This window comes from Gallus gallus, chromosome 4 (assembly GCF_016699485.2).
Source record: "Gallus gallus isolate bGalGal1 chromosome 4, bGalGal1.mat.broiler.GRCg7b, whole genome shotgun sequence".
In the NCBI taxonomy this organism is placed as follows: Eukaryota; Metazoa; Chordata; class Aves; order Galliformes; family Phasianidae; genus Gallus; species Gallus gallus.
This window is the reverse complement of record NC_052535.1, coordinates 13,153,903-13,180,422: the sequence shown is the minus strand read 5'-3', so window position 1 is coordinate 13,180,422 and position 26,520 is coordinate 13,153,903. Positions and strand designations below refer to the sequence as shown.

At 40.5% G+C, this 26,520-nt stretch overlaps 1 protein-coding gene across 4 annotated transcripts; it reads left to right on the top strand.

Moving 5' to 3' along the window:
- The first annotated feature begins 18,016 nt into the window (after nt 1–18,016).
- Nucleotides 18,017–24,576, top strand: SERTM2 (serine rich and transmembrane domain containing 2). 4 transcript variants are annotated; one of them, NM_001397456.1, is made up of 3 exons: nt 18,017–18,338; nt 21,202–21,358; nt 23,535–24,576. In NM_001397456.1, exon 3 carries the CDS (start codon nt 24,108–24,110, stop codon nt 24,384–24,386), a length of 279 nt encoding a protein of 92 aa, NP_001384385.1. In that variant the 5' UTR covers nt 18,017–18,338; nt 21,202–21,358; nt 23,535–24,107; the 3' UTR covers nt 24,387–24,576. The 4 variants fall into 4 exon arrangements, with proteins under 4 accessions (NP_001384385.1, NP_001384383.1, NP_001384386.1 ...); NM_001397454.1 differs by lacking the exon at nt 21,202–21,358; NM_001397457.1 differs by lacking the exon at nt 21,202–21,358 and having other exon boundaries at nt 18,017–18,488.
- The last annotated feature ends 1,944 nt before the right edge of the window (nt 24,577–26,520 follow it).

The following is a 26,520-nucleotide window of genomic DNA, read 5'->3' as shown; positions in this document are numbered from 1 at the left end:
GCCATGAGAAGGATGCTACTTGCTGACCAGGCCTTGCCAGCCTGACCTACACAAACTGAACGCATTTAGAGCGCCTGTTCAGAGAGGAGCCTAATCTTTCCTAGAGCCTGTGCTTCTGCGTATACAAAGGGAGAGTTTAGATCTGAAGCTGAAAACTGCTCAGTCCTCTCAGCTCTTCAACAAACCTAAGCTCAGGGCACACGCTTCAGGAATTTGAGTTTTCTTGAGAAGAGCTGAAGAACTGAGAAACATTTGTTTTCATACGTACAGAGTGATCAGTACCAACCAGAATGCAGCAGTGAAAGACAACTGAAAAAGTGACCATTTTGGAATCTTTAAGGGGGAGGACTTGAGTTATAGTGAGGGAAGAGATTATAGCAACGTCCTGCTAATTAGCAGGGGAGGAGACAGGAGGCCCCATTCACTAAACTATTGTTTTAAATTAGGATATGGAGTTATTTCATTGGAGGGCTGCTTTCTACCTTCTCTTCCAGAATAGAGATTACCAGTGAATTATTTAATTTACATTGGCCAAATATCTAGCAATTCAAGGAGATGCAATTAGATTAGAGATGCAATTAGAAGACAGCTTTTTAATATTCACATCAACTGCTATAACTACATTTTCAATCCACTGCAGGATTTAGCAGGCTGTAGATGTCAGAGGTGTCACTGTGCGCATTGAATTTGGTACAGAGCAGTGGGTTGTGTTAGGTCACCGGGGTGAGCTCATGCTGTGACAGGGATGGATGATAACTCACTAGTTGTGTTCATGCTATAGGGAAAGGAACTCAACAAACCCCAAGACAAAGAGTATTTGTTAACAGGAACCAACTGCCCATCAGTTTCAACTTCACTATTCTCTACCAAACCTCTCCAGCTTAGCCACAATCCAGCAGAGTAACAACATCCCAGAAGAGGCATAATTTTTAATTATTGCTGTCCCCACCACACATACAACTTCTACCATGCAGTGACTACTCCACATGCTGTTACTCACTTTCCCCTGGATCACAATTAGCTTCTAGGAAAAAAATATATCTTTTACTTGGCCAAAACCAGTTTCACCCAAAGCAGAAGCAAAATATTCATTGGTTTGGCTGAAATATCATGAAGTCTCTGCTAGTTATAAGGCATCCAGAGACTGCACAATAGGATCCAAGAGGAAAGTCTGCAATATACAAGACCTAATGCTTTGAATCTAAGGAAGCAGGATTTTTAGAGTAGTGAAACATAGAACACAATATAAGTAAAAGTACCATCCTAAGCAAGTACCAGTAATTTACTCACACACTGGGATAGGCTGCATCACACAGTCTAGCAAGAGAGCTTTTGTTCCCTTGTGTTCTTCACACTAGCTGGAAAAAATACCTATGATGTGGATAATACTAAGGATGTGCAGTCCGTAAGTGAAGTTGAAGTGCTACTATACCTTCATTGGAAAACAGCCTGTTTCATACCTCAGTCAGGGAGTTATGGAACAGATTTAGAGGAAACTTACTGAAAGAGATCTTAACTAGCAGGGAACACATCCTTCAGAAATGAGGCATGTAATAACTTATTCTGGTGTCACCATTCCCTGAAGTAAATAGCATTGGATTTGTTTCTGAAATAACTAGCTCATTACCTCAGCCTGTGGCAGAAGCAGCAAGTGCCAGCCATCTGGAGTGCTAGATGGCCCACTGCCAACATAGCTGTGATGCTGTGGAAGAGGTGGAGAGCAGGGGTGAGTTAGAGCAATGAGAACAAGACAGAAGGCTAAAGCAAGGGGAGGGACTTACATGCAAGAAAAAATAGAACTGCTCTTAAAAAATTGTAATTGATCAAGCAGGTATTGGAAACAAGTTGTTTTCCAGGTTATTTGTTAGCATAAGGGTAGGGAATGAAGAATTATTAGAAATAAAATGAGATAAATAAAATAAAATAGTGAAGAGCAAACCCACTATGCCGTGTTGGGAAATGTTCGAGTCAGGGAACTTGCATCTGTCTCTACACAGGAGAACCACCACAACATGATTTACTGACAGATGCAACTTATCTTGCTCACTAAAAAGAGCCCAGGCTCTCTAATACTTACATAGACCTCATTTAGCCTCTGCTTGATGTCTTTAGCTCAAGTAGCTCAAGCCATCACACTTCACCACTTTGTTACCTTATTCTGATGATGTAATGTGAAAAGCAGACATGAGAAACTAGACCTTTTGCACAAAGAGATGTACCAATTGACCACATACAAAAATATTATCTTAATTCCCAGTTCTTGATGACTAAATAGAACAGAAAATAACCTCCCGAATATACCAAACAACACATCCTTAGTAAGTGCTTACATACCATTTCAACAGAGACTCGTCGGCAGGAATCGGTTAAAAGCAGAAGCCAGGTGGGGCTGCTCACAGTACTTAATGGAAATTGGGTGGAATAATTTGTTTTTTTTTTCCCTTGTGTTTACCAGTATCAAGTTATGGTAGAAAAACTGGAACACTTGAACATTAAGTGTTACAGCAGTTTTCTATATAGGAATGCTGTTTTCCTTTCCTACCATTGTGGGTTCTTAAGATCTACGCTCTTTGGGCTGTAAGGAATGGTAGTCAAAATCTAGAAAATGTAGGAGTCAAGATAACTATGTTTGTCTTCTCTTGGTACAAGAATATAAATCAACTTGTGGCTTTATCTTCCTGGAAAGTTAAGGCCTTTGGCATCTCTCCTGTTTTTCTCTTTTTTCCCCTCAGGCTCCTTAAGGAAAATTACTGTTCAGAAAACTACATGTGAGAGTCATGCCTGCAGAGGGCTAATCCGATATTGCTGTGCCATAGGCTGTGATCTCTTTCTCTGGAAACAGGAGAACAAATCTTTCTTTGTAAGGGATAGGCGAGCTGTCTTTTGGTGGAAACATGACAAAGATATTTGCCCTTTTCCGCAAAATTAAAATGTGCTAGTTTGGGCTGATTTTAAGGAGCAAATGCTTTATCACCAGACAATCAGGAGACCAACAGATAACACTGACTTAACTGGCTATAAACTAGAAATGTAGGTCAGGTTAGAGTTCCTCTGCTCTGTGTCCCATACACAAGAAGACAGAGAGTTCTGAAGCTGCTATAAAATGTGAGAAGTAACATTTGGGCAGAAATGAACCCCAATCTGTTTGCCAACCCCTGATAGTTAGTGTTCGCCCTGTGCTGCAAAGTTTGGGGCATCTTTGTACTTTATTTATAAATACTTCTTGTATAATATTTTCTGTCAAGTAAATGTTTTGGAGCCTTCAGATCCTTGACAGTACCCAGAAACAATGAATTTCATAGGTTATTTTAAAACTTCCAGCTGGAATCCACCATATAAAGTGGTTGCCACTGGATATTCCTGTTGATTATTGCCTATTGATGTTTACAAATGAGTACCGACACAAAATAAAACAACATAATGGGATATGCACTGAAGATGTTGATATTTTTGGCTTCTAGCATGTCAATCCATTCTTTTTCAGTGACAGAAATCTCAAAGTTAATGAAATTGTTATTGCTGAGAGTTTAAATGTCAGCCAGATCCTGTACTTGCTGAGAGCTGAGCTGATCCTTTATCACTGCAGGGATTTCACACGCATAAATGAAAATAGAAATGTGGTTCTACCTTCTGCACTTCAGAAACTCCTAAACACAAGGATGAGCAAGGAAAAAGGAGTCCTGTTATTCAGATGGAATCTCCTTGTGTGGTTGAGGAATCAGAAGCTTCTGAATACAGCTAAAGGAAACTTCAATAAGAACTCATAGGTGTTTCTATTATGAATCCAAAGTACTTTGAATTCAGAGGCAACAGGCAACTGTGTAACATGGGAACAAGCCATTTTACAAGGAATGTTAACTAAAGGGAAGCAGTACTACCTCCAGCCCTTAAAGATGAGGGACGGGAATCTCTAGAGAGTTGTTATAGTTCATTGTATAGGTCATAGAGGCAATTTAGCAGAGATTTCTCAATTTATCCACAGGGGGAAAAGGGACAGGTTGACAAAGAATCGTTCACTGCCATAAACTGAAGATGTAGCAGTTCGAGCTTTTTGTATACAATCTTCCTTGCCCAGTCCTGCTTTCAGCCCACTAGCTGGCATAGATTTCATAGCACTGAAGAGCATTAGGTGCTGTTGCAGTGCAGATAATGTAAAGCCTGCCCCAGTCCAGTTACAAAAGATGGCACAAGGTCTTCTGGTTAACATAGACCTGAAATCCTTACTATGTAGAATTTCTCTTCAATAGATAAATAGTTTTACATTTCAGTGGGGATTTGGAGCTAAAAGCCATTATACCACTATGATTTTTAACCTTGGATATTTTTGCATTAATCTAAAGACATGAATAATAGAAATCATCATGTCTGTGGCTCTCTTTTCAAGTGGCACCCTACTTGTAGCACGTGCTACATCCCACTGGAGTAGCTGGACTCTGCAACGGGAAAAAGTATCTGCTTGCAGTTACATAGGAACTTTTCAAGCTACAAAGGAAAACGTTATGCTTTGCAAACCAAGCTTCACTGCTCTTTATGTCCTAGATGACATTAATTCAAACTTCATCCAGGTATTTAAAAACCTACCAAAGCAAAGAGAAGCATAGTTGTGTGATGGGAAAAAAGAAGTCGGTTAAGGGGTCCCACAGTGTAACAGCTGAGCCCATCTTCTCTCTCTGCTGCCTGAGAACAGGAGATGATGCCTGTAGTTAGTGGCCAAATAGCAATTATACCTTCATATCTTCTTCCAGAAATGAATCTCAGTCTCTTCCTTATGGCAGGGTTACCAGGACCTCTTCAATGAAACGCCTTTTTGTTTCCCTGAGGTCATCTGTGGTGCAAAGAGGACCATACTTTGATAGTTTCTGCTATCTAATTAAGAAAGGGTTGTGTGAGTAAGCAGGTAGCCTGGGGGCTGATCCTTTGTGAACAGGGCAAAGTTCATTTGTGCAAAAAGAAATCTGGGGCTTACGCTGAATTATTAAATGAATTATAGCAACACATCACTTTCCTTTGGACTGATTAAATTATCACAGATTTTCCAAATGAAGGGGAAGGAGTAATCAGAGGAGGGACAGAACATTTCCTGAAGGAAATGTCAGTTTGGCAGCTGCACCCCTTACCTGGAGATGTCCAGTGAAGTTCATTAGGGGCTGGTGATGTGTTGTGATCATTTGTGTTACCAAGCACCAGTTTTTCCCATGATGCAATATGTAGAAATAAATGTGTAAACCAAAGTACTCAAGAGAAAAAAGAACATGAAAGGCCACATTTCCCCCCCGAAAAAAAGACAGGTAGCATCTAAACTTCCAGTTTAAACCATCATGGGAAGACAAAGGCCACAGAAGACTGTTGTAGGCAAGCTGGACTGTGCCAGCCTAGTAGCAATGCAGAACACAAAAACAGTGGGATCAAAAAATACATTCAGATCTTTTAACCATAGCTGCATGAAAATTGACAACACCCCATTGTTTTCTGTAGGAAACAGCAGTGCTAAGTAGGTAATAGATGGAAACAATGGATATCCCAGATTTATCCATTTTCTTAGAATATTATAGCTACATCCCAGCCTCCTTTCTGTCACTGAAGGGAAATGGATCACAAACTGTCAGTCAGACCTTTGATATCCACCGACCAGATCTGCAGTGCTTTTTGAGACAGTCACGTTATTTCACCCATACTCAGAGCTTTTCAGCCTCCTATTTTGTGCACTGCACAGAAACATAGCCGTGTTCCTCCAATGCTAATTCTCTGAGTTTGTTACCACTAATGCTTGCTCATGGCACAAGCTCTAGGCCTGGCATCCAAATCTCAATCAGAAACTCAGCCCAGTTCAGATCTGTGTACCACTCAAACCAAGCAAATCATATCTCCCATCATTATCTTTAGGACAGCAATAACTGGCATACTGCTTAGACTTAAGCACAGCTTATCTCCATGTTTCAACCTTTCAGAAAACCTTTCCTTCTGAAAAGGCCTTGGCTTTGCTTTGCACCACTTCATGCTACTAAAGCAGTTTTGGGTAAAAGTCAGGAGTAGAGTAAACCAAATAACTGCTAAGTTAAAGCCTATGACTTTAGACACAGACAAACAGAAAGGCATTTGAATGAGTTTCTATCTTTACTGCCAAGTGTTTTCAATAGGGATACTACATCAACTGCTTCATCCTCTCTAAAAGACTGGTTGCCTTCAAGGTTGAAACAGGGACAAAGAGGCTTCAATGTGAGAAAATGAAAATCATGCTCAGGCTATTAGGAGCATTGGAAGGTATTTCAGTGTATTGAGACCTAAACAAGATCAGACTGGAACAACCAAAATGCTTCTCTTGCTGCTTGAATAAAGCAGCACTGAAATTTCTCTACTCCCATACATGTTAATATGTTTCCTGTGCAGGAAACTCACCCTCTTTCTCAAATGAATCACCTGAAGCACCTCGGACATTTCAACATTTCTTGTCAGATGCGTAAAACAAGTCTTACCATAGATGGCAGTGAATCTGATGTGCTCAGACAGTTACAAGCAGGGCAACAAAGAGAATCATTACATGTTAGCAGAGCTGAGAAAACTCAGTGTCCTGTTACCAGAAAAAAATAGGATTTGTCTCCAAAAGTGACAGTCCTGACTGCTGAATATAGAGACAGATGTACCAAATTTTATTAGCATGGGTTTCCTTTTAACTGAGCTATTCATTTGTGGACCTTATCTTACAATTAGGTCTGAGGCTTTGTTTTTCTGTGACAAAGAGCAGTAAAGAAATCTCTGTTGTTTTTGTTTCTTTAAAAAATTTTGTCCTGCTAGGAGGAAATATTCAGAGGCAGAAGACCCTATATGACAAGCTATGCATCACAAACTATGGGTATATTTTATACAATATGAAGGTAGCTTGTAGTATTATAGCCACTGAAAATGAAATATCTCAAATTGTTAAAAGGTAAGATAAATTTTATGGCTAGAAAAGGTAGCAGTACAAATCTTCCAGCTACTTTAAATGAGTTCAGCTGGATCAGGAAGATTCAGAGATTTGAATCCCCTTCCAAAGAATGTACATGTAAAGTAGTAGAGTCTGTTATGTTGCAAGGTGTTAAGACACTTCCTCCTAGGGCTGGACTTGATTTGCACAGTGGATTTTTAGCTACATCAGTAGGACTAACAGAAAAAGTTAGAGTAATTTTCCAAGCCAAAATCACAGTATAGAAAATATATTTGACTTTTGCTATCTGTCCTCTTAATTTACGGCAACTGCTTTATTTAAAAGTAGGCTTCCTTAAGTATTTGTAACTATATTGCAGGAAATAACCTTCACTGTGATGGAGATAAAAGTATTGTTTTGTTGTTTTTTGTGTGTTCTTCCTAACAACTCTGCTTTTGGCAGTATGAGTCTACGCTCAACCAAGTTATGCTGAGAGTACAGAAAACCAGGTGCAGAGAGAAAATGACACTCTAATTATAGGACTTACAGGACTGCATCCATCCCTTCCAGCATGGTTTTTCTACCCGCTTTTCCTTACTTCCAGTTGAATAGCCACTGCTCACCAGAACATACTGTGGGTGAAAAAGTTGAGTGTGAATTCACTGATGCAAAGCAGCTTCAAGGAGCTCCAACCCATCACCACAACCTTCTGGGATGTTCTTGGGGTTATACCCGAAATACATGCATGGATACCTAGATGTCACTCCAGGCCAGCAAGAATGAATCAGCCAATAAATTTCTGCAATGGGGACAGAAGTGAAAGCTTCTTGTGTTATTAGTTGTTTTTGTTTTTAACCAGGAAAAGGCACATTCATTTTTTGTAAGAACAACCATCTCTTTTCAACCTAGTATGGCCTAGAGCTTTCCTACAGTCCTTGTGAAACAGAGGAGAGCCCATAGCAAAAGAAGTCACAGGAAGCAGATACTCGCAACCAACAACTGTGTTCTACAACTAAAAGCAGCTAAGGTTTTGCTGTGGCAGTGATTTGCTAACCCTGCTAATGAGATACGCAGACACTTTGTCAATCTTGGAATTCAAGAGCAATTGGCTGATAATCAACCAACCAAAATAGCAGATGCTAAAACCTTGTTTAGTATTCTGCTGACAGTGCTGTGGAGGTTACATGTGAATAAATGGGAAACAGCTGCCCACTGCTGCTTTGCTATTGCAGCCCTGTCCAATATGACCTACTCGCTGAAATATGAACACTGCAATAAATTGACTCTGCTCACATGAACTTTGTGTGAGCCTTAGGTGAGCTGGAGGTGGGGGAGGACAGCTTGGAAAGAACAAGAATGGACAATATGCAGAATGAGTTATAAGGAATACAGAGGAAATCTAAGAAGGGCAGGATGGAGGCTGTAGATTGCAGACATTAACACTGCTAAAGTAACGAGCACTAGCACAGACCTGAGGAACAAAGTTCTAGACCAGCCTCTCTCCATCCTTGTAAAAGCATTTATCTCAACAGTAGGTTTTAAACAAGGCTTCTCCAACATCATAAGCATAAATTGCTATATTTTAAGCTTTAAAGCTAGTCTCTGTGAAGCATGGATAACATGCAAATCTCTGCTCTGTGCTGAGTAGCAAGAATTTGTCAGAGGGCTATACCAGCCCACATCTGACTACAGACTCAGGGCTTTAGTAGTGGTAACATTCCACATTGACACAGTGAATTCAAGGCAAGTCTGCCTCCTAAGGATATATGGCAGGCCAATATAGCCCCTAAGGAAACATAGCACCTCTGGGTGCTGCAAGCTCTCTATTAGCCTCCAGAACTCAACAATTCACCTTTTGCAAACAATCAAGGGAACAGGAGTACATTGAACATAGGTGGCTAAGCTAGTATTCAAAGAACCAAATCCTTCACTAATGTCTGCCTAAATGGGCAGGGGATGCCAAGGAAGGGTACCTATAGCCCCTGCTGGTGATGTTAAGACTGCAATATTTGCTTTGGTACTCAGGACTGCACACTCAGCAGAAAGGCCAAATAAGGAGCCAGTTCCATTGATGATGATCACATTCACAAACGGCTCTTCCAGGAAGCCCAACTCTGGGAACTGAAAGCACAGGTGGTGGAAAAGTGCCTAAGGAAACCATGGTTCCTCCGAAGACTGGCTGTGGGGCAGCCCAACAGAGAGCATTGCTATCACAATTTTTGATCATCAAAACAATGACTTTGCATCTGAGAAATACGTGAACGATCCCTTCAGGTCTGATCCCGTACACTGTAATTTAATTTAAATGCACACATTTATTCGCAGGGTAATCTTTGTAGGACTGACCCCTGCTGAGAGTCCCACAACACCACATACATTGTATGCGGTCTAGTTACAGACTAAGAGGCCAGAAGTTCATTGCAGTATTTGTACACTTGTTACTTTTTTTCTTGATTACTTTGAGCCTGTCATTAGAAGACAGCCAAAGCAGGAAGAAATGTTAACAATAAACTGTATGCAAAAGGAGATTTTGTGCTTCTTCCTGTTGCACAAGACTAAAATTCTATGATGAGGAAAGAGGGATTTTGTTGGCATTAGGAAGTAAAATAGAAAACTGCTATCTCTTCAAGAAGTAGAAATGAAGCATCTGCCCTTTACAGAAGGCAGCATAGGCACGTAACAGACACGAACACAAACCAGTATTTCCTACACCTATTATCAGGGGAAAGGTTGAATGCCTTTGTATCTCCAGTGGAGTCACATAGATGTATAGAAAGCAGATCTAGCCCAGAATTGACATATTTTCTTTAATCTTGGTATGTGGAACAGCTACTGGAATAACTGGCATCTGCCAGAGAAAAAATTAGTTTTCAGCATCAATAAATTATCTCTTCAATCTTCTTCCCTGTAGCAATAAACATCCTATTTGGCCACTGCTGCCCAGCAAGGCTTCCTGCTGCTTCCCAGGACAAGAAACCTCTTCAGGAGCATCACCTGAGCATGATATAAAATTTTGAATCAATGCCGAGGCACTAGACAAGTCTGGGTTTTAAGAAGCTAGGAGAGGTTGGCAATGTGAATCTGGGGGGATAATAATACCTCCTACTTTCAGTGGAAACTAAGAGAGGCTGTGTGGAGTGAGGCAGGATGTGGTAGGTATTTTGGACCTGAAAAGAGAAGGACCAGATGACCAAGCAGCAGACTTCATGCTGTGTGCCATGTGGGAGAACCATGTGAAGAATTTTTCTAGGTAGAATTGTTTATCTGTATTGAAAACATCTTCATTTTTAAACAGTGAAGCAATAAATCAACTTTTGTTGATAACATGCTAAAAATAAAGGGAGAGATCAGTCTTCTGATAAAAAGGGAAGTTCAGTAAGGTTTTTGTCTGGTCTATTCACAGAACAGTGACTTCCCACACAACTCAATCCTGGAGACAGAAGGGAAATGTGGAAAAAAACACAACAAACCAGCTATTAATATTCAGGCACAGTAACTAAGCACAAAATCACACAGCAACTTTGCTTCCTCAAAAACAAATAGTAATTAAGTGGAACTGACCATTGAGTTTGTTCCATTAATGATCTAGAAGCTGAGGAAGAAGGAACTTGTGACTGCTATTAGACAAAGGCAACAAATGGAAACACCTCTCAGGCTGTGCCGTAAATATACAGCAACAGCTGTTACAACTGAGACTAAGAGAATGTCTAGGCTGACATCCTGTCTTCGCTGTTGCTGGAAAGAAGTAGATGCTAAAAGCTGTCATACAAAGAGGCCTCCAGTAAACTAGGGGGAACTCAGATGCAGCCATACTGTACAGTTTTCTTCATGCTACTTGCTCTGCCCCTCTTCTGCATTCTAAAAGCACCCACTGGGGATTTAAATTCACAACTAACCTGAAATCACTGGTAATGTTTTGTTCCTACTACTGTACATGAGCTGAAAAGTTATAGTGTATTTTCATCCATATCATAGAATATTTCAAAATTGTTTTGACATAACTTTTTCTGCTCTTTCAGTGTAGTAGAATAAAGTGAGATATTGTTACACAGGGCAACATATGGTGTCTGTATCACAGTGCAGACCTCTGGGGCTCTTCAGCCATAAATGGCAAACATTAAGGTATAGATGCTTTCAGGCAGGGACAAGAGAAGAACTGAGGAAGGATTTGGAAGGATCAACTCCTGGGAAGTAGATTAAAGAAAAATACCTGAGCAACTACCTTATGAAGCAACAGCATGAAGCACAGGTATTATTCCCACTGATAACTTTGGCTTTCTTCAGTTATAAGCACCAAGTTATAAGCACTCACCCCTAGTTCCACATCAAATTCAAGCCTCATTACCAGACATCTGCAATCTTGACATTTGTCCCAGCAGGCATTATATCTCTCTGCACCAGAATCCCCATGCATACAGAGGTTACAAGGAACACCTTAGTTTTAAGGTGAATTTTCCTGCATTGTATGGGTATTCACAGGCAGGCACCTGGAGAAAATGGGGGTTGAGCAGCACCGATACCACACACTTTTGTACCAATGGCACAGTTTATCAAGTACCTTGCTTTACCAAGCAGGGCTAGATTGAGTAGCTTCAGATAAAGTACTTGAAGCAGACATCTACAGAATAATCTCAATTTTTGGAACATTTAATCCAATGCCATGCTAGTAAGGTAATGCAGCAATGGCTTCTATACATTTGATTTCATACCATTTTAGCTTAAACTGTGATAACGATTAGTATGTTTGGCAGTATCTAAGCTTTACTGTGCTTCCCTTTAATATCAATCTGTGCTAAACAGTTTATTCAAAATCATGGTGAAACAATGGTGACAGAGCAGAGATGGCAACATGTGCATCTACTACTGTTTTTTTAATTCTCCTTGTGCAAAGATTTCAGATGGGTTTAGGAGGAGTTCATACAGCTCTGGGTGGAAATGCTGATATCTGAAAAGTCAAAGCATGTGGGTGGGCAAAGTCCCCTCAGCAGCATATTTTGTAAATGAGAATTGAAAAAGGGGATTTTCTTCAAGATTGGAATGAAAACAAATCAAAGAAATAAAAAATGATGTAATAGGGTCATCACAAAATTGTTTTCCTTACAGTATAAACTGTTGTAATTATTATTTAATGACTGGAACTGAAAAACTGGTCCCCCCTGAACATAAGCATAAACCCATCTGTTAACTGTGAATCATGCAAATAATGTGACATCTGAGACTTCAGAGAAGAGTTTAACTGTTTTGCAGCTAGCATTCCCTATACTCTATCCACTATGCGAATGCTTTACAGTCTGCCTTGGAGGATTTGGTTAGAATTCAAGATATCTGTTCATATTTTAAAGACTCTGAAAGTAATGACTCATGGGTCCTTGCTAGTAGTGAGTTTATAAATGCTTAAGTTGAGTAGCTCAGTGTTCAGAACAAAATAACACCCTGCATAATAGCAAACTCCAGCTTTAGGGAAGTTTGCTCAGGATGAGCTCTAAAGAAAGTGCTTTTTACTTTGTAATCACAGCACTGCCTGGCAAGTTCAGGTGGTACACTAGACTGTAACAAGAGGAGAGGCACATGTTGAGAAAAATTTTAGATACAGTTATACATGTTGCAACATCATCTGCTCTGTGAAGCACTTTTCAGGGAATCACATCCTCAACCCTTCAAGCTGGTCCTGCAAGCAGAAAACCATGTGAAGCCCTCAGGAGTCAAAGGGTTCCCTACACAGATGTCCTGCTCTGGGTGGACTGAGATGGACTTTGTGGTAACAGCTTGTTCAGTAGCTCAAGAGTGACTCACTCACTTGCCATGAAACAATACTAAGTGGCAATGAAGGCAATGCTAAGCTGTTCACAGCCTGAGCATGAAGCAAGACTGAGGGCAAAGAATGTAGAAATAAAAAATGAACAAGTATATTTTCAGGCTCCATCAAGAATATCCAGAGTTTCAGGAAAACTACATAGAGTACCAAAGTACAAAACATGCACATTTCATGTACATACACAGATCAGGTGTTGGTCTTGACATATGTCCATGCCAAGTCTCCCCTGAGGCACAAGCCCTACTATGGAAATGAGAAGTAGTAGTTTCTGAGCTACCCAAATCCCAGCAAAACCTGCCCTGTCCATGAAGATTATTTGTCCATCAACCAGAGAAACAACCTAGTCTCCTGGAAGCTGATCCATTACCTTGCTGCTAAAATAAGGCCCAGTTAAGAACAATTATTGTGCACAGTCAGTCATGACAAGATCATCCAGTAAGCACTGTAGTTGGGCTGTAAGACAAGCTTGATTATGAGTGTTTAAAAACAAAAAGCAACTTTAAACAACTAAAACAGAGTGGCTCAGCATCAAGCAAGGACCACTCAGGTTGTATCTTAGCAACTGGACAGGCAAAAACAGATGACCAGAACATCTGAAAGCTTCTCCAGACTTTCCTCAAGCTCTTGGGTCTAGAAATTGTGCTGAAGTCCCTAAATATAGGTACTGCTGCAAGATACGTCCTACTTAGGAATAATAATAATGGTAATCTAGACCATGAGCTGGAGAACAGTATCTGGTTTAAGTTCTATCCCTGACTCATTTTTCAACTAATTTTTTTCAAGACCCACAAGGACCTGTGTGGGACTTCAGTGGAAGGTGACAACTGTTATGTACTTGCATTTTGGATTCATATGGAACCTGATTTTTAGATAGCCTTCACTCCAAGGGTCATTCATACAATACCACTCTTTCCAACTGGCCCTACTTGAGCTAGATCCCATGGATTTACCTACAGTAAGGGGATCTGCAATGACAATCTTTACAAGCTCCCTCAGGAAAATGAAGCTTAGGACTGTTTCCAACAGAATTCTGTCTGTGGGACAACGCAGTCCTTCACTGACAACAGTAAATCAGATTAGAAACATTCCTTAAAATTAGCAGTAACATCATGCTAGGCTGAATTTCTTGAGTTATCTGTGGGAGAATGAGTTTTTATAAATAAACAAAACCACTGCAGTATTTTTGAAGAATGAAGTCCAAAACAAAACCAAGTTGTCAAAATAGCCCAAAGCCTTTCAAAACAAAACTCTCAAGTCCAAACACATGAGCATTTTGAGTCACGCCATACTGGGCAAAACAAGATTGCATGGGAATGCACAGGAGGAATAGGACTCAGCCCTACTGGAGCAGTGGGCACATGCCCACATGCATTTGTGTAGCACTTTGTATTGACAGATTGTTTATGGGGAAGTGGTGGTAATTTTTCCCTTTCTGTGAAAAAGAAATGAAGTAGAGACAAATCAGTACATTTACTTCAGATTTTTTGTGGTCCAAGAAAGAAACAAACTCCAGGCAATTTCCTTTGCTTTCAGGGTTGCCATCCAATTGACTGCAGCATTTCTCCTCTAAAGTTGGTGGCAGCTAGATCTATTCCATGCAAATCTGAACAGTAAATATCTGAAAGTCCAAACATTCACTAGAGACTTCTGTTCCAAAACCTACAGAAACAATTTTTTTTGTTTTGTTTTCTATTTGTTTATCAGATAGACTATTTGCCACTTGGAGTCATGGCATGTAATGCTATAATGCTACAATGTGACGGAAAGTACAGCAATGTGGCACAGTCTTAGGCTGCAACAAATGAGAACAAGCTGAAATGCAGCAGGCATGGACACAGAAACAAAGGAAGAAAAACTGCTTACTTTCGGAAGGCCTCTGGTATATAGGAATCTTGCTAGAGATCCCTCACCTCCGTTGCCAACCCTTAAAGGAGGTCTGGGAAGGGATGGATTCTGGCTCCCCTCCTTCTCATCACTCAGGTACATTGAATGCACCTGATCTCCTCTGGGGTGGCCCTGCCTACCTACCAGGTGCTCAAACACTGGTTGAAGCCATGACTTAGCATTCCCACTACATGGCTAAAAGGACAAAATACATTCAAACAAAAAACATTTACAGCAGATTCCACTCTGCGAAGACGGACAGCACTAACTGCTGTCACTTGTTTTAGTATCTTTTCCACAGTGATTTACACTTTTGTTACTAGCATTTGTACAGTTCTGGGCAGAAACCAGCAACCTTCTGACTTTTAGAGGAACAACTGAACAGTCACCTCAGGCAGTCCTAGTTATCTAGTTCTCCTCATGGCATCAAGGGACATCCCAGCACCTCTGTGGATGGCTGGGACAGGAGATGAGGAAGGCAAGAAAGGGAAAGAACAGGTCTTTTTCCATGTAAGAGGTCTAACACCATCTGGGCATCTTGGGAGTTGGACCTCATGGCTGGAGAAGGCCTGGGCACCTGTTTGAGATGTCCTATGGATAGCTGTACAGCACAGCTACACAGCTTGTAACAGCAACAAGAGCTGCTGAAAATCTGATGCCTGGCAGCCCTCTTCAAGGTTATGTGACTACACCTCACTGAGGGACTGAATAACTCTGAAGTGCACTGAAAATACAGAACTGCTAAGTATGATTATTAGTGCCATCTGTAGTGAATACTTCTAGAAGCTCACAGTTAACTGTGAGTTAATTCCAAGTCATCCCTGAGGGGTGAAGAGAGTGAATTTCCCCTAAGCCCTTTGAAAGCTAATGAAACTCCAGGCAAGCTGAGATGTGTTGAGTCAGCACAACAGCTTAGTCAGTCAGACTCACATGCAGTCAGGGATTAACCATGTAGGTGAAAGGGAGAAGCTGTTTTAATAAGAGAAAAGGTAAGGATGGTGATGAATTGATAAATGATGAACTGGTATTGACTGTAACCTCAAAACAAGCAGAAAGTACATCCAAACACAGAAAGTGTTTCAGACATGACATCTGAGTTAAACCTGCACTAATTTAACACTTTCTATCCCTGGAACTGAAAACTTAGGGATTGTCTCTTTCTGTTTTCTGTCATCTTTGATATATGTACAGATGTACCTCTTTCCAGAGTTCAATAAATATCATCTGCATTAGCAAAAGAGACCTCCACTTGATCCTGGCCCTCCCACACACAAACAGATCTGAATTATCAAAGATCTTTGCAGACAACAGCTTGAATAACCTGGGATGTCTCTGCTGCAAAAGCAACATGGGGAGAGAGGAGAGCCCAGCTCTGTCTTCATTCTCTGCAGCTGTACTGAATTAAATTTTGAAAGATCCAAAGTAATCTTTAGTTTGTTCATAGAATTCATGAATTTGGATAACAGAAGAATCTCTGAAGAAATATATAGATTACAGCTACTAATAATCACTCAGATATCTCCTTGGTCCTTGTTAAAACCAAATTTTACTAGCTGTGGGAGTGTTATGAGAAAGATGTATAAAATTAACTGACCAACACTTGGTACACAGGTCAAGCAATGCGAAGGAAGGAACCTAACAAGGATTCTACTCTGTAGCCTCCAAATTTCTGATGGCTTCTTAAATTATTTTCACTGAATTCATATCTGTGTATTTCCAAGGCAATTTGTATACCTTTATGTCACACAAATCTGTCATTGATTGTTCCAAAAATTTACATAGAGATAAAGCCTTACATACTTCTGAACAATTCAGGAATTCAGCAATCAGTCAGTCAAGCAATCATTAGCTTCAGCTGGTATAAATTGTGACATTATCTAAATTCATGTCTTTATTATACCCTGCTACAAAGGAAACAAGAAATCTAAGTATGCCCATCCAGCAAAGAGCAGCCTGGTCCTACAAAAGGGAGAGAATTTCCTGCAAAAATCAACAAAGGGAAAAAGAGCTGAGCAGAGAAGCTGGGTTGCAGGGTGAGAGAGATCTTTTCATTTCAGCAATGCTCATTAGCATTACATAGAAAGCTGGGTTGCAGGATTTACACGCATGCCTGTCTGCCTCTTCGGAGTTTCATAATTTAACCAACAACATAATTTCTATTTAAACCAGTGCTCTCACTCATTTCTTCTTAAATAAAAGGACATGTTCCCAGGGTTTGGAGGTGCCATTGGGTAGTTTGTTGATAAAGGAGAAGCTGGACTGATTTCAGCAAAAAAAAAAATACACATGCAGGGAATCATAACACAAACTGCAAAATAAGGCACTACACATGGCATTACAACAAAGGAAATGTGTAGTAAAATCAGTAATCAAATCTGACTTACAAAGTCTTGTTTTCAGAGGGCTCTTCCCAATACAGAAGTGTGGAAGAGTTGTAGTTTTTATAAAGACTACCTTTTACCTAAATACTGCAACACTGCAATAATACACTGTGCTTGTGAGTTTCAGAGATTGAAGCCCATAGAAGGATGGATTTATAATATACTCCTCCACTCCAGAAGGATAAAAGACTCACACAGCTCTGTTTTTCATTACCCTGTGGCCCCTCTGCTCAGGCAGTTGAGATAGGGAACCACCAGGAGAGAGCTGTGCTAAGGAGATAAAATGTTTGTCTTCTGCTCCCCAGAAAACTGAGTCACCTTGTGTAAAGTAAGGAATTTTGTGCCTCTGTCACCCTCCTGAAATGTGCAGACAATGAAAATTCTGATTTTCATACTGTTTAATTTGTATAATAACCAGAACAGGGACACAAAACACCTGCACTTTGTCTTCTGGGGGTAGGTAATAAAGGCAGGTCAAGTGACTTGGGATCAGGATTGTTTGGGTTCCCACACTAAATCCAACTCCTCCTGCTTCTTTTCTGTAGATAAGTCTGAGCTTCAAGCAAAAAATCATTTTTAGCCACAAGGCATTCAAGCTAGGGGTACACTTGTTAACAGTTTCAAATTCCTCAGGAGATAAATGAACTGTAAGCTAAAACAGCCACAGAGACCTCCCCAGAACACCAGACACTAAGCACCAAGAAAAAAAAACAACGTAAAAAGCAACAATGTCAAAGAGCAATGTTTGAGGGTCCCAGAAGACAAGCCACACCTGCCCACGACTGCAAACAGGAGCCCAGCTGGGAACTCTCCCCAGCGAATCCCTCCCAAGAGGCAAAAACAAACTAACAAAAAAACAAACAGAACCTCTACAATTTGCATAAAACCAGAAAGAAATTGATACCCTTTCTTCCTGGCTCACATCTTACTCCGCAACTAGCAGGCAGCTCAGTCTTGTTTACCACTTGCAAGCACGAAAGGGTTAAGAAGAACCTTGCACAAACTTTGCTGTGTGATGAGCTGGCAGCCTCCCTCTCTTCCCTCCTCGCCTGCTGCCAAGATGCAGCAGCGCCGAGTGCTGCGATCCCCTCCACTCTGACTGTTGCCTACTGCTGCTGAGGGAGTGAACTGCTGGCTTATGCTGTTTCCATCCAAGCAGCGAAGCACATGAAGAGAAAGCTCCTTATCCTCTTCTCCTATTGCCTACGAAGAACAGAGCATCAGCTCTGATACTGTTGAGTCAGACTGTAAATTGACATCAAGACTTGGAATAAGAGCCATACCTGACATTAAACCACATGAATTCAAGAGCAAAGGAGAAGATAGCAACAGATATGCCAAATGCGCTAAAAAGGTAATATCCTGAATCCAACAGTAAAACAGCAAATCTTTTTTGCACTAATCCCTCTACCTAGGAGGAGATATTCCTTGATACATCACCAGCAAGCTCATGGTCTGAACCAGCTGCTCTAGTGCCTAATCCTAAAACTCCTACTTCTGAAAGGTAACTATGCTTTATTCTGTTCTCTTCCTATGCACTGTCACAGCACAGACACTACCATACTATCTTGCACTTCAGCATAAGAACAAAAAACACCATCCACCACTGAAATAAGAGACACTCCCCCCCTTTCCTCTCCCTCAGATACTCCCTGGAGAAAACGTAAGCCATGGATGGAACTGATACTTTAATGCCTTGTTTGCCTTTCTTCAACACTGTCTTATCTCTGTAAGTCTCCTAGACAGAATACACCTGGTAATGTCTGTGTTCTATAAGAAATGTTTCTGTGCTTGTAAGACAGCTCAGAGCACCTTAAACTGCTTTGGACTAATCATTCTATTCTGTCCCACTTTACTCATTGCAGTAGTTGTAGTACCGAGTGGAAAAACAAAAGAACTCAAAAGTTGCCTGCACTTTCAGAGACACCTTGCTAGCAGGTGACACTTAAAGCTATCTGGGAGTAAAAGGAAATAAGTGAGATAAGACAGGAGCTGCAGAACAAATTCATGTTGTCTGTCTGTATTGTTTGGGGGGGGGGGGGGTAATCTTATTCTCTGCTCCTCTGTGACCTATAAAGGTGCAAAGGGACCATGCAGGCTTCCTAAGAACAGGGAAAATATCTTGATAGTTCCCTGAAGATCCCCAAACCCTGGAAACTGCAGATGGCGGGTGGTAATTGCAATACCCATGAAGTTTTGGCTCACAGATTTGCTCTCTTGGTGAGACATGCTCCAAGAAAAAAAAACTAATTGGTGTTTTGTCTGGGGTATCTATTTTCATTACTGTTGATTTCTGTTATTAAATGAAGAGTTTTGTTGCTTTTGTTTGTTTTTAATCTTTGCATAAAAATGAGCACAAAGCGCTAAAAAGGAAATGTCTGTTCAGAATCAGTCTGTATCCATTAAGCATTGAGCATTAACAGTGCTTGATGCTCCTTAGAAACTGATATATTGTCCAGCCAGAGTAGAGCAACAAGGCCTTGATGAAGAACATAAATCACAGTGGATTTTGGCACCACTTATGCTGCTCTGCTCTGCTCTCTAATAAATCTCTACTTTATTTGTCCACATACTGGTGGTCTTCAAAGGGTAGCCAGGGAGGTTTTGTCTGTAGTACTATGAGTTACACAAAGTTATAAATATTAACCTGCTTTGTACACAGGTTTTGTAGAACCTTTGTGTACCCATTTACTTTCACATTACCTTGATCTGCATGGCTCTCAAGTTTGCATTCCTTAAATGAGGGATTTCAAGCTGAATTTGCTAACATCCAAAGAGATGCGTTCACTGAGATAAATGGCAAATTGAAAAGCAGAAATCTTTGGTGCTGCCTGGAGCTACTGAATTATTTCTGGAAAAGATGTAGTTAATTTTACAGCTTTCAATATCCTGAATAATTGGTTGCTCCTGACAATTCTATAGTTGAGACTACAAAAAAAAAAGCTGTGCCAACTCCCTACTGCTAATACTTTCTACTATTAATCTGTTCCTTTTGTTAGCAGAGCTTTCTCAATTCAAGATCTTGGTTTATAGTTAATTATTGAATTCAAGATTAATGTCCTTAGCATTCTGCAGTCTAATTTTATAAAGTAAAGGAGGAGAGAGCCTAATGGCTTAAGTAGAGAAACCAGCTCTGACTTTTGCTCTTAGTGAGATAGCAGATGAGATGGGCATTGTTCTATACTTTAATGCATGCATCAGATTCCAGATTGACTACATTGTTATCAACAATGAAATCTTACTTTAAGTACAAAGGTTATGATAATTAAGTACAAATGATAATGAAGGTTACTGGGCATATAATTTCCACCTGCTTTATGACATAATATTTCTCATGGGGAAATTATTTTCATTTATGTCATTTATGTCTGAAAAACACATTTAAGATACATTGCCCTGTAATTGCCAAAGTGCTTGGTTATAACACAACCTTCACCTTCATGTCCCCTGCTCTTGTCACAGCTCCAGACCTGCTAGAGTCAATGCCACAGACTATATAACAAGGCTGCGAGAGTTTCACAGACACAGATCTCTCACTGTTCATTTTGCTCACTGTTAGACCTTGAGGGGTGCCCTAAGGCTGCCCTATGACCAGACAACGAGACTAGTCCACAAGCCTGCTTTTGCTTTTTCTCCTGAAGTCAGTTGCTCAGAGAACTCATCATAAAATGGAGTGTGTATGGGAGGAAAACTCCAAATCAAACCCCACTACATCCTAACTGAAGCTTTCAAATCTAAAGTTCTTCCAAGCTGTTCAGCAGCAAACTGAGGATTTTGAAAAACAAACATTTCTATACATACTCCAGCCTTGGATGGGCTGGAAATTTCTTTCAGTAAATTTCTTTCAGTAGCTTTTTTCTTTTTTTTTTTATAGTAGTGCTACATGCATTTGTTTGTGAGGATTTCTGTATATAATGTAAACTTTGTTTTCTGGGGAAATTTATGATCTGTACATAAAAAGTTTGTTTGCCTTGGTTTGCAAGACTTGCTACAAAAATACAATGCAAATGCCTTACTGCAGTAATTCTGACAAAAACAGGTGTTGCTGTTTATAGGTACCTTGACAACCCAGTTGTTACATGCCCAAGGGAGTTTAAAGGGGAATTTTTTTCCAATCATACCTAGGGGATACTGGAAGTATAAGTCACACTGATCAAGCTTAAATGCTTCTTGAAAAATTCATGCCTCATTTCCACTGCTCCCCTTTCTCATTCCAGTCCTGCATGATTGACATCTTCTGAAGACAGTACCTGTTCAGTCCTGGTCAGATAGTTTTGGCATCATGGCCCAGGTTGACAGGCCAGAAGCATACAAGCTTTGTCTTCGTTAGAAGATGTCTTAGAGATTCTTCAAGACTCCTGCCTCTCCTACCAAGTTAAGAAGGAAAGCATATTACTTATGTAGTATTGTTGCCTATATGTCTGTGAAAGTTGAGAATATTTATGACACTTACTCTGACTTGTACAAGCAGCCCAGAGCTCTGCCTAATCTGCAGGTTCCTTTTTTCTATTCCCCACTTTTCAAGGCTCAAAAGATTTTGGGTCAGACTCCAGAAAAATACTGAGCCCCCATTTTCTACCATGCATACTCACACTGTCCTACTGAAAGCACAGAGAAAATCCACTACCCACACAGAATTTAAATGAGCTATTTTCCCATCAAAAATTTGTCCCAGCCTATTACCAAGCAAGACATGGTCCAACATTCCCTAAATTTAATTATTTTTCCTCCCAAATGCTCTGATACTAAAAGGAAGTGCCATACAAGTTGGGGGCTATCAATGCTGTCTTTACTGCCCAACACCTTTCCTCCAAAAATCTCAGTACAACAGATGTTTCCCCAACACATGAACAATAGTAGGTCTGCCTTGCTTGTAATGAAAGCTCCTTGATGACTCAGGCTTTCATATTCCAGCCACCTGTCCTTGAAGAACAAGTCATTGGTGCATGAGGGAAGAATGAATCAAGTATTGTCAATAAAAGAGCTATGTTTAAAAACCCAAAAGTCCAAAGTCAAAATGTTTTGCAGCAACATGTCTTTTAGGTGAAGTCTTTATCTAAAAGCATCAGAGCTTTTAACATTCTGACCTAATGTTTCATTTTAATCTGACTGCCAGAATATGATACCCTATTAATATTATTCTGTTTATCTCTTACGTATACATAGTTGTATATATAGTCAACATTATACATGACTGCATCACTTTCACTGCTATCATTTTTCCTTCACTAAGAAGGAAATTCAGGTCTTAAGTCAGAACATGATGCTTTCTGTTTACACTGAAATTTCAGTGTTTAGGTTTTGTGTTTCCAGCTGAAAGAAACCACAGTGCAGAAACATTAAGGTTTCTACAGGGTGATTGAAGTGCTGTATTCTGGGGAAGAGTTGCCCTGGCAGGACATGGAGATTCTGGCTGCCAACCAAGCATACCCTGCAACAGAAACAGGGGGTCCTAACAAACCAAAAACACATGGTGTATGGCACTGGCTGGATTCTTCTTCCCTTATTCTGTGACATCTAATTCCATAGACTGTGGGGCCTTCTCTTACCTATAAGAACCAGGTGTTACCAGAGGAGACTAACATTTAGACTTGCATAGTCTCTCTCCGAACTTCATAGAATCATGTAATTGTAGGGGTTGGAAGAGACCGCTGGAGAGCATCCAACCCCCTGTTAAAGCAGGTTCCCTAGAGCAGGTTACATAGGAAAGCATTCAGGCAAATTTTGAACATCTTCAAAGAAGGAGACTCCACAGCCTCTCTGGGCAGCTTGTTCCAGTGCTTTGTAACCCTCAACGTAAAGAAGTCTTTCCTCACGTTTGTATGAAATTTCCCATGCTCCACTTTCTACCCATTGCCCCTTGTTCTGTCACTGGGCATCACCAAAAAGAGCCTGGCCCCATGCATTTGATTCCTGTCCATTAGATATTCACAAGATCTCTACTCAGTCTTTTCTTTTCCAGGCTGAAAAGTCCCTGATCTTTCAGCCTTTCCTCATTAGGAAGATGCTTCAGGCCCCTGATAATTGTTGTGGCTGTCCACTGAACTCACTCTAGAAGTTATCTGGGGAAAATATTCTTGATTTGGTGAGCCCAGAAGTGGACATGGTGCTCCAGATGTGGCCTCACCAGGGCAGAACAGAGGGGGAGGATCACCTCCCTTACCTTCTGGCCACTTTTCTTGATACACCCCAGGATACCACTGGCCTTCTTGGTCACCAGGGCACACTGCTGGCTCATGGCCAACTTGTTGCCCACCAGCACACCCAGGTCCTTCTCCACAGATCTGACCTTTCCAGCAGGTCAGCCCCTAACCTGTACTGGCGCATGCAGTTACTACCCCATGGGTGTAGAACTTTGTGCTTACCCTTGTTGAACCTCCTAAGGTTCCTCTCTGCCCAGGTCTCCAGTTAAAGTGAGCAGAAGATGCACTAAGCCTAAGTGGCTCACAGGAGCATGACAAGGGATTAAACTCATTTCTTACCTAAAGCTACCACATACAGGCTAGGCTATTTTTGAACTTTGTTTCATTTCTCTCATTTTTCCTTCTAGATAGACAACTTTTTTTGACTATGCATTACAAGAAACTGGAAACTCCATATTCCAAGCAAGTATCAGTAACCTTGGATTAAGAGAGAAGATTCCCAACAGACTCCAACTCTCCCCATCTCATGCAGGGATAAACCACCTGCTATTGGAAAAGCTATCAGAAAACTTGCTGTTTTTGGAAAATAGCACTTGCAAAGACCAAAGTTATACAATCCCTTGCAGATCAATTTGAAAGAAGAATCAAAGCGTTTCACCTTCCAAAGGAGGTGACCTACTAGAAGCAGCAGCCAAGGATTTTGAGGACAAAAGAGGAGATTGGTGGTCATGTAAAATACAAGTCTAGCACTTGTTATCATTATGATAGCAACTATAATTTATGAAGGCATATGTCATGGAGTCTGCTAACTCTGTGAAACGGTTAGAGGACAAGAGGATGGAGCATTTCTTCCTGGATTCTACAAAAAAGACAGATCACCATTGGTCTTAAGCCTCTTCTTTTGACCTACTCTTTGAGACCAGTGAGGTAAGATATTAAAGTTGAAAGTAAATAGAGAAAATGTAGCAAAATTGACAGCAATGACTGAGATTTATTTCAAATTCCATGGAAACTTGACTGGACGTGTTCACTTTCCAACTCTGGCTACAGAAGTAGACAACACAGCAGATAAATATTCTGGTCTCTATGTGTATGCGGTATTGTTCTTAACACTTCTGGCTATTCTTCTCATATTGCTATTCACCATGCTTTTGCGCCTGAAGCACGTTGTTTCCCCAGTCACCACACCTCCAGAGAGCACTGAGAATGTCCAGCAGTTCACAGATGTGGAAATGCACTTCAGGATTCCTACCACTTAGAGACCCCGATGAAAAGAGGTGGTGGAAGGAACTTCTGCCCACCTGTATAAGCCCTATAACTTACTGCATAACCATCAATGGCAGCACAGAAGACCTGGTGTCATTAACTCAGACACTGACTAGCTGGGACCCACTGGCTGTAAACCAGGCAACATGTGCAAGTCCCTCAATAAAATTTACATTATGAAAATCACTGCTGTCAGACCCATATTCCTCTAAAAACTCTTGCAGAATATGATAAAAAGTGTAATCAGGAAAGCCAGAAAACAGAGATGCATACCAGAACGTGTACTAGAGTCTGTAGTTGCTGTCCTATTTCTCTGCTTTTAAATACAGTTTATTTTGATTTTAAATTACTTGCTGGCCTCAGGAAGGTATCTCTGTAAGACGACCCCAAGCAGTCTTTGTAAGATTTGCTTGAACCACAATAGTTTGCTTCCATCTTTACTACAGTTCACAAGTCAGAAACACGACTATTTATAAAATTCACCACCTCCTCCATTCTGCAGTTGTGCAGGAAGACTGACACTTGAAAATTAGTTGCATGCCTTGTCTACGCCAGAAGAAAAATGCCCTCATCCTGCACTAACATGTGGTAACTACTCATGAGGTAACATAGCAGTGCACATAGATAGCTACAGCATTAAAGCAGGTTAGCAGATCAAGAAAGAAAAATAACCTTGAACTGAATTTGAATTTTCAGTCTTGAATTTTTTTGATTTGTCCAGATGTAGGCAATGCCAAGTTGTGAAAGCAGATCTTGATATTATATGGAAACATCTGTTCAATTCATATGTAATTATGAAATTACACTCTCTATACTCCCACTTGAATTTCATTTCTGTGTAAACTTGTCAACTGAGAAACAAATGATGAATAATTCAGGAGCCCTTTCCCTCCCTTCCCTCTCCTCTAGATTTATTAACCCATTTTCAAGCTATAATATGATCAAACTAATAGCCATGGTCTTCCAAAATTGACTCTCTCTACATTTATCCTGTCTTTAAGATCAAAGTTCTACTCACGAGTCCCATTTATCAGCAATCAATTAAGATTCAGCATCCTGGCGCATACAAGTCAAGTAACAAAGCATGAGGTCTCACTTGACATCTGTTCTCCTCTGTAAGCAAGAAATCCATATTTTTTTAATCTAGACTGTTGTCCTCAACCTATTTTCTCTTCAAGTCCTGAAACACTTGCACATCAATAGCTACTAGCTGATATTTCCTTGTGGCTTTATGAAGAACATATGTATGTACCTAGCAGCATTACAGAAGGATGAGGTATAAAGCAGCACCTATTTGGGATACTTCTACATACCACAGGCACCTCTGCGAGCTGACATTAGACAAATTCTGCCTTGAAAAGCAGGGGACATTCAGAAGCAAGCTGTACTTGGGCTATCTTTGAACTCTGTGGGCAGGTGAGTGCTTGCTCTACATATAGGACAGCGCAAACGCATGAGCTGGATTTGAGTGCATTACAGGCTCAGGCACTCTGCACTACCTACCCCATTGTTCTTCACATGTCCCTTACGCATCATACACATATCATAATCCTTTGTCTCAGAACTAACGTGTAGTTGTTTCCAATACTGTGGCATAGAGTGCAACTGAAGGTAGCTTTTTAAGGCTATGTGATCTTGTAATATTAGCTTGAAAGACATAAACCTAGTTGCCATCTGCTGAAGCTAAATTTAGGATACTCTGTTTTATACCTTATGCCTTAGCAACCCTAATTCAAACTAATTCATACTCACTGTAGTCCGTGTGCAGCACTTATAACATTACTCAATAATCCTTAGATTACCAGGAACTTTTCAAAATAGCTGAGACATAATTAGTACTTAATAGCCCAGGAAGCCAGTAGGAGGCTTCCACCAGCAAATCTTACAGCTTGTCATAATAGAATTAAACTGATGTGAGTTCACTGTTGTTTACATTTTTCATGCTACCAGAGCCCTGGAAAGTCTCAAAACAGTCCTTACAGTGCTGTTTTTGTCAACATCTGAAGTCCAGGTGGTAACATACCAGTTTGCACTCAGTACATGTTGGTACCTAGTGGGAAAAGAAATGTCATTCACTGTTGTTGAAATCATCCAACAAAACAGGAGCATTCTGAGTACCCTTGGTTT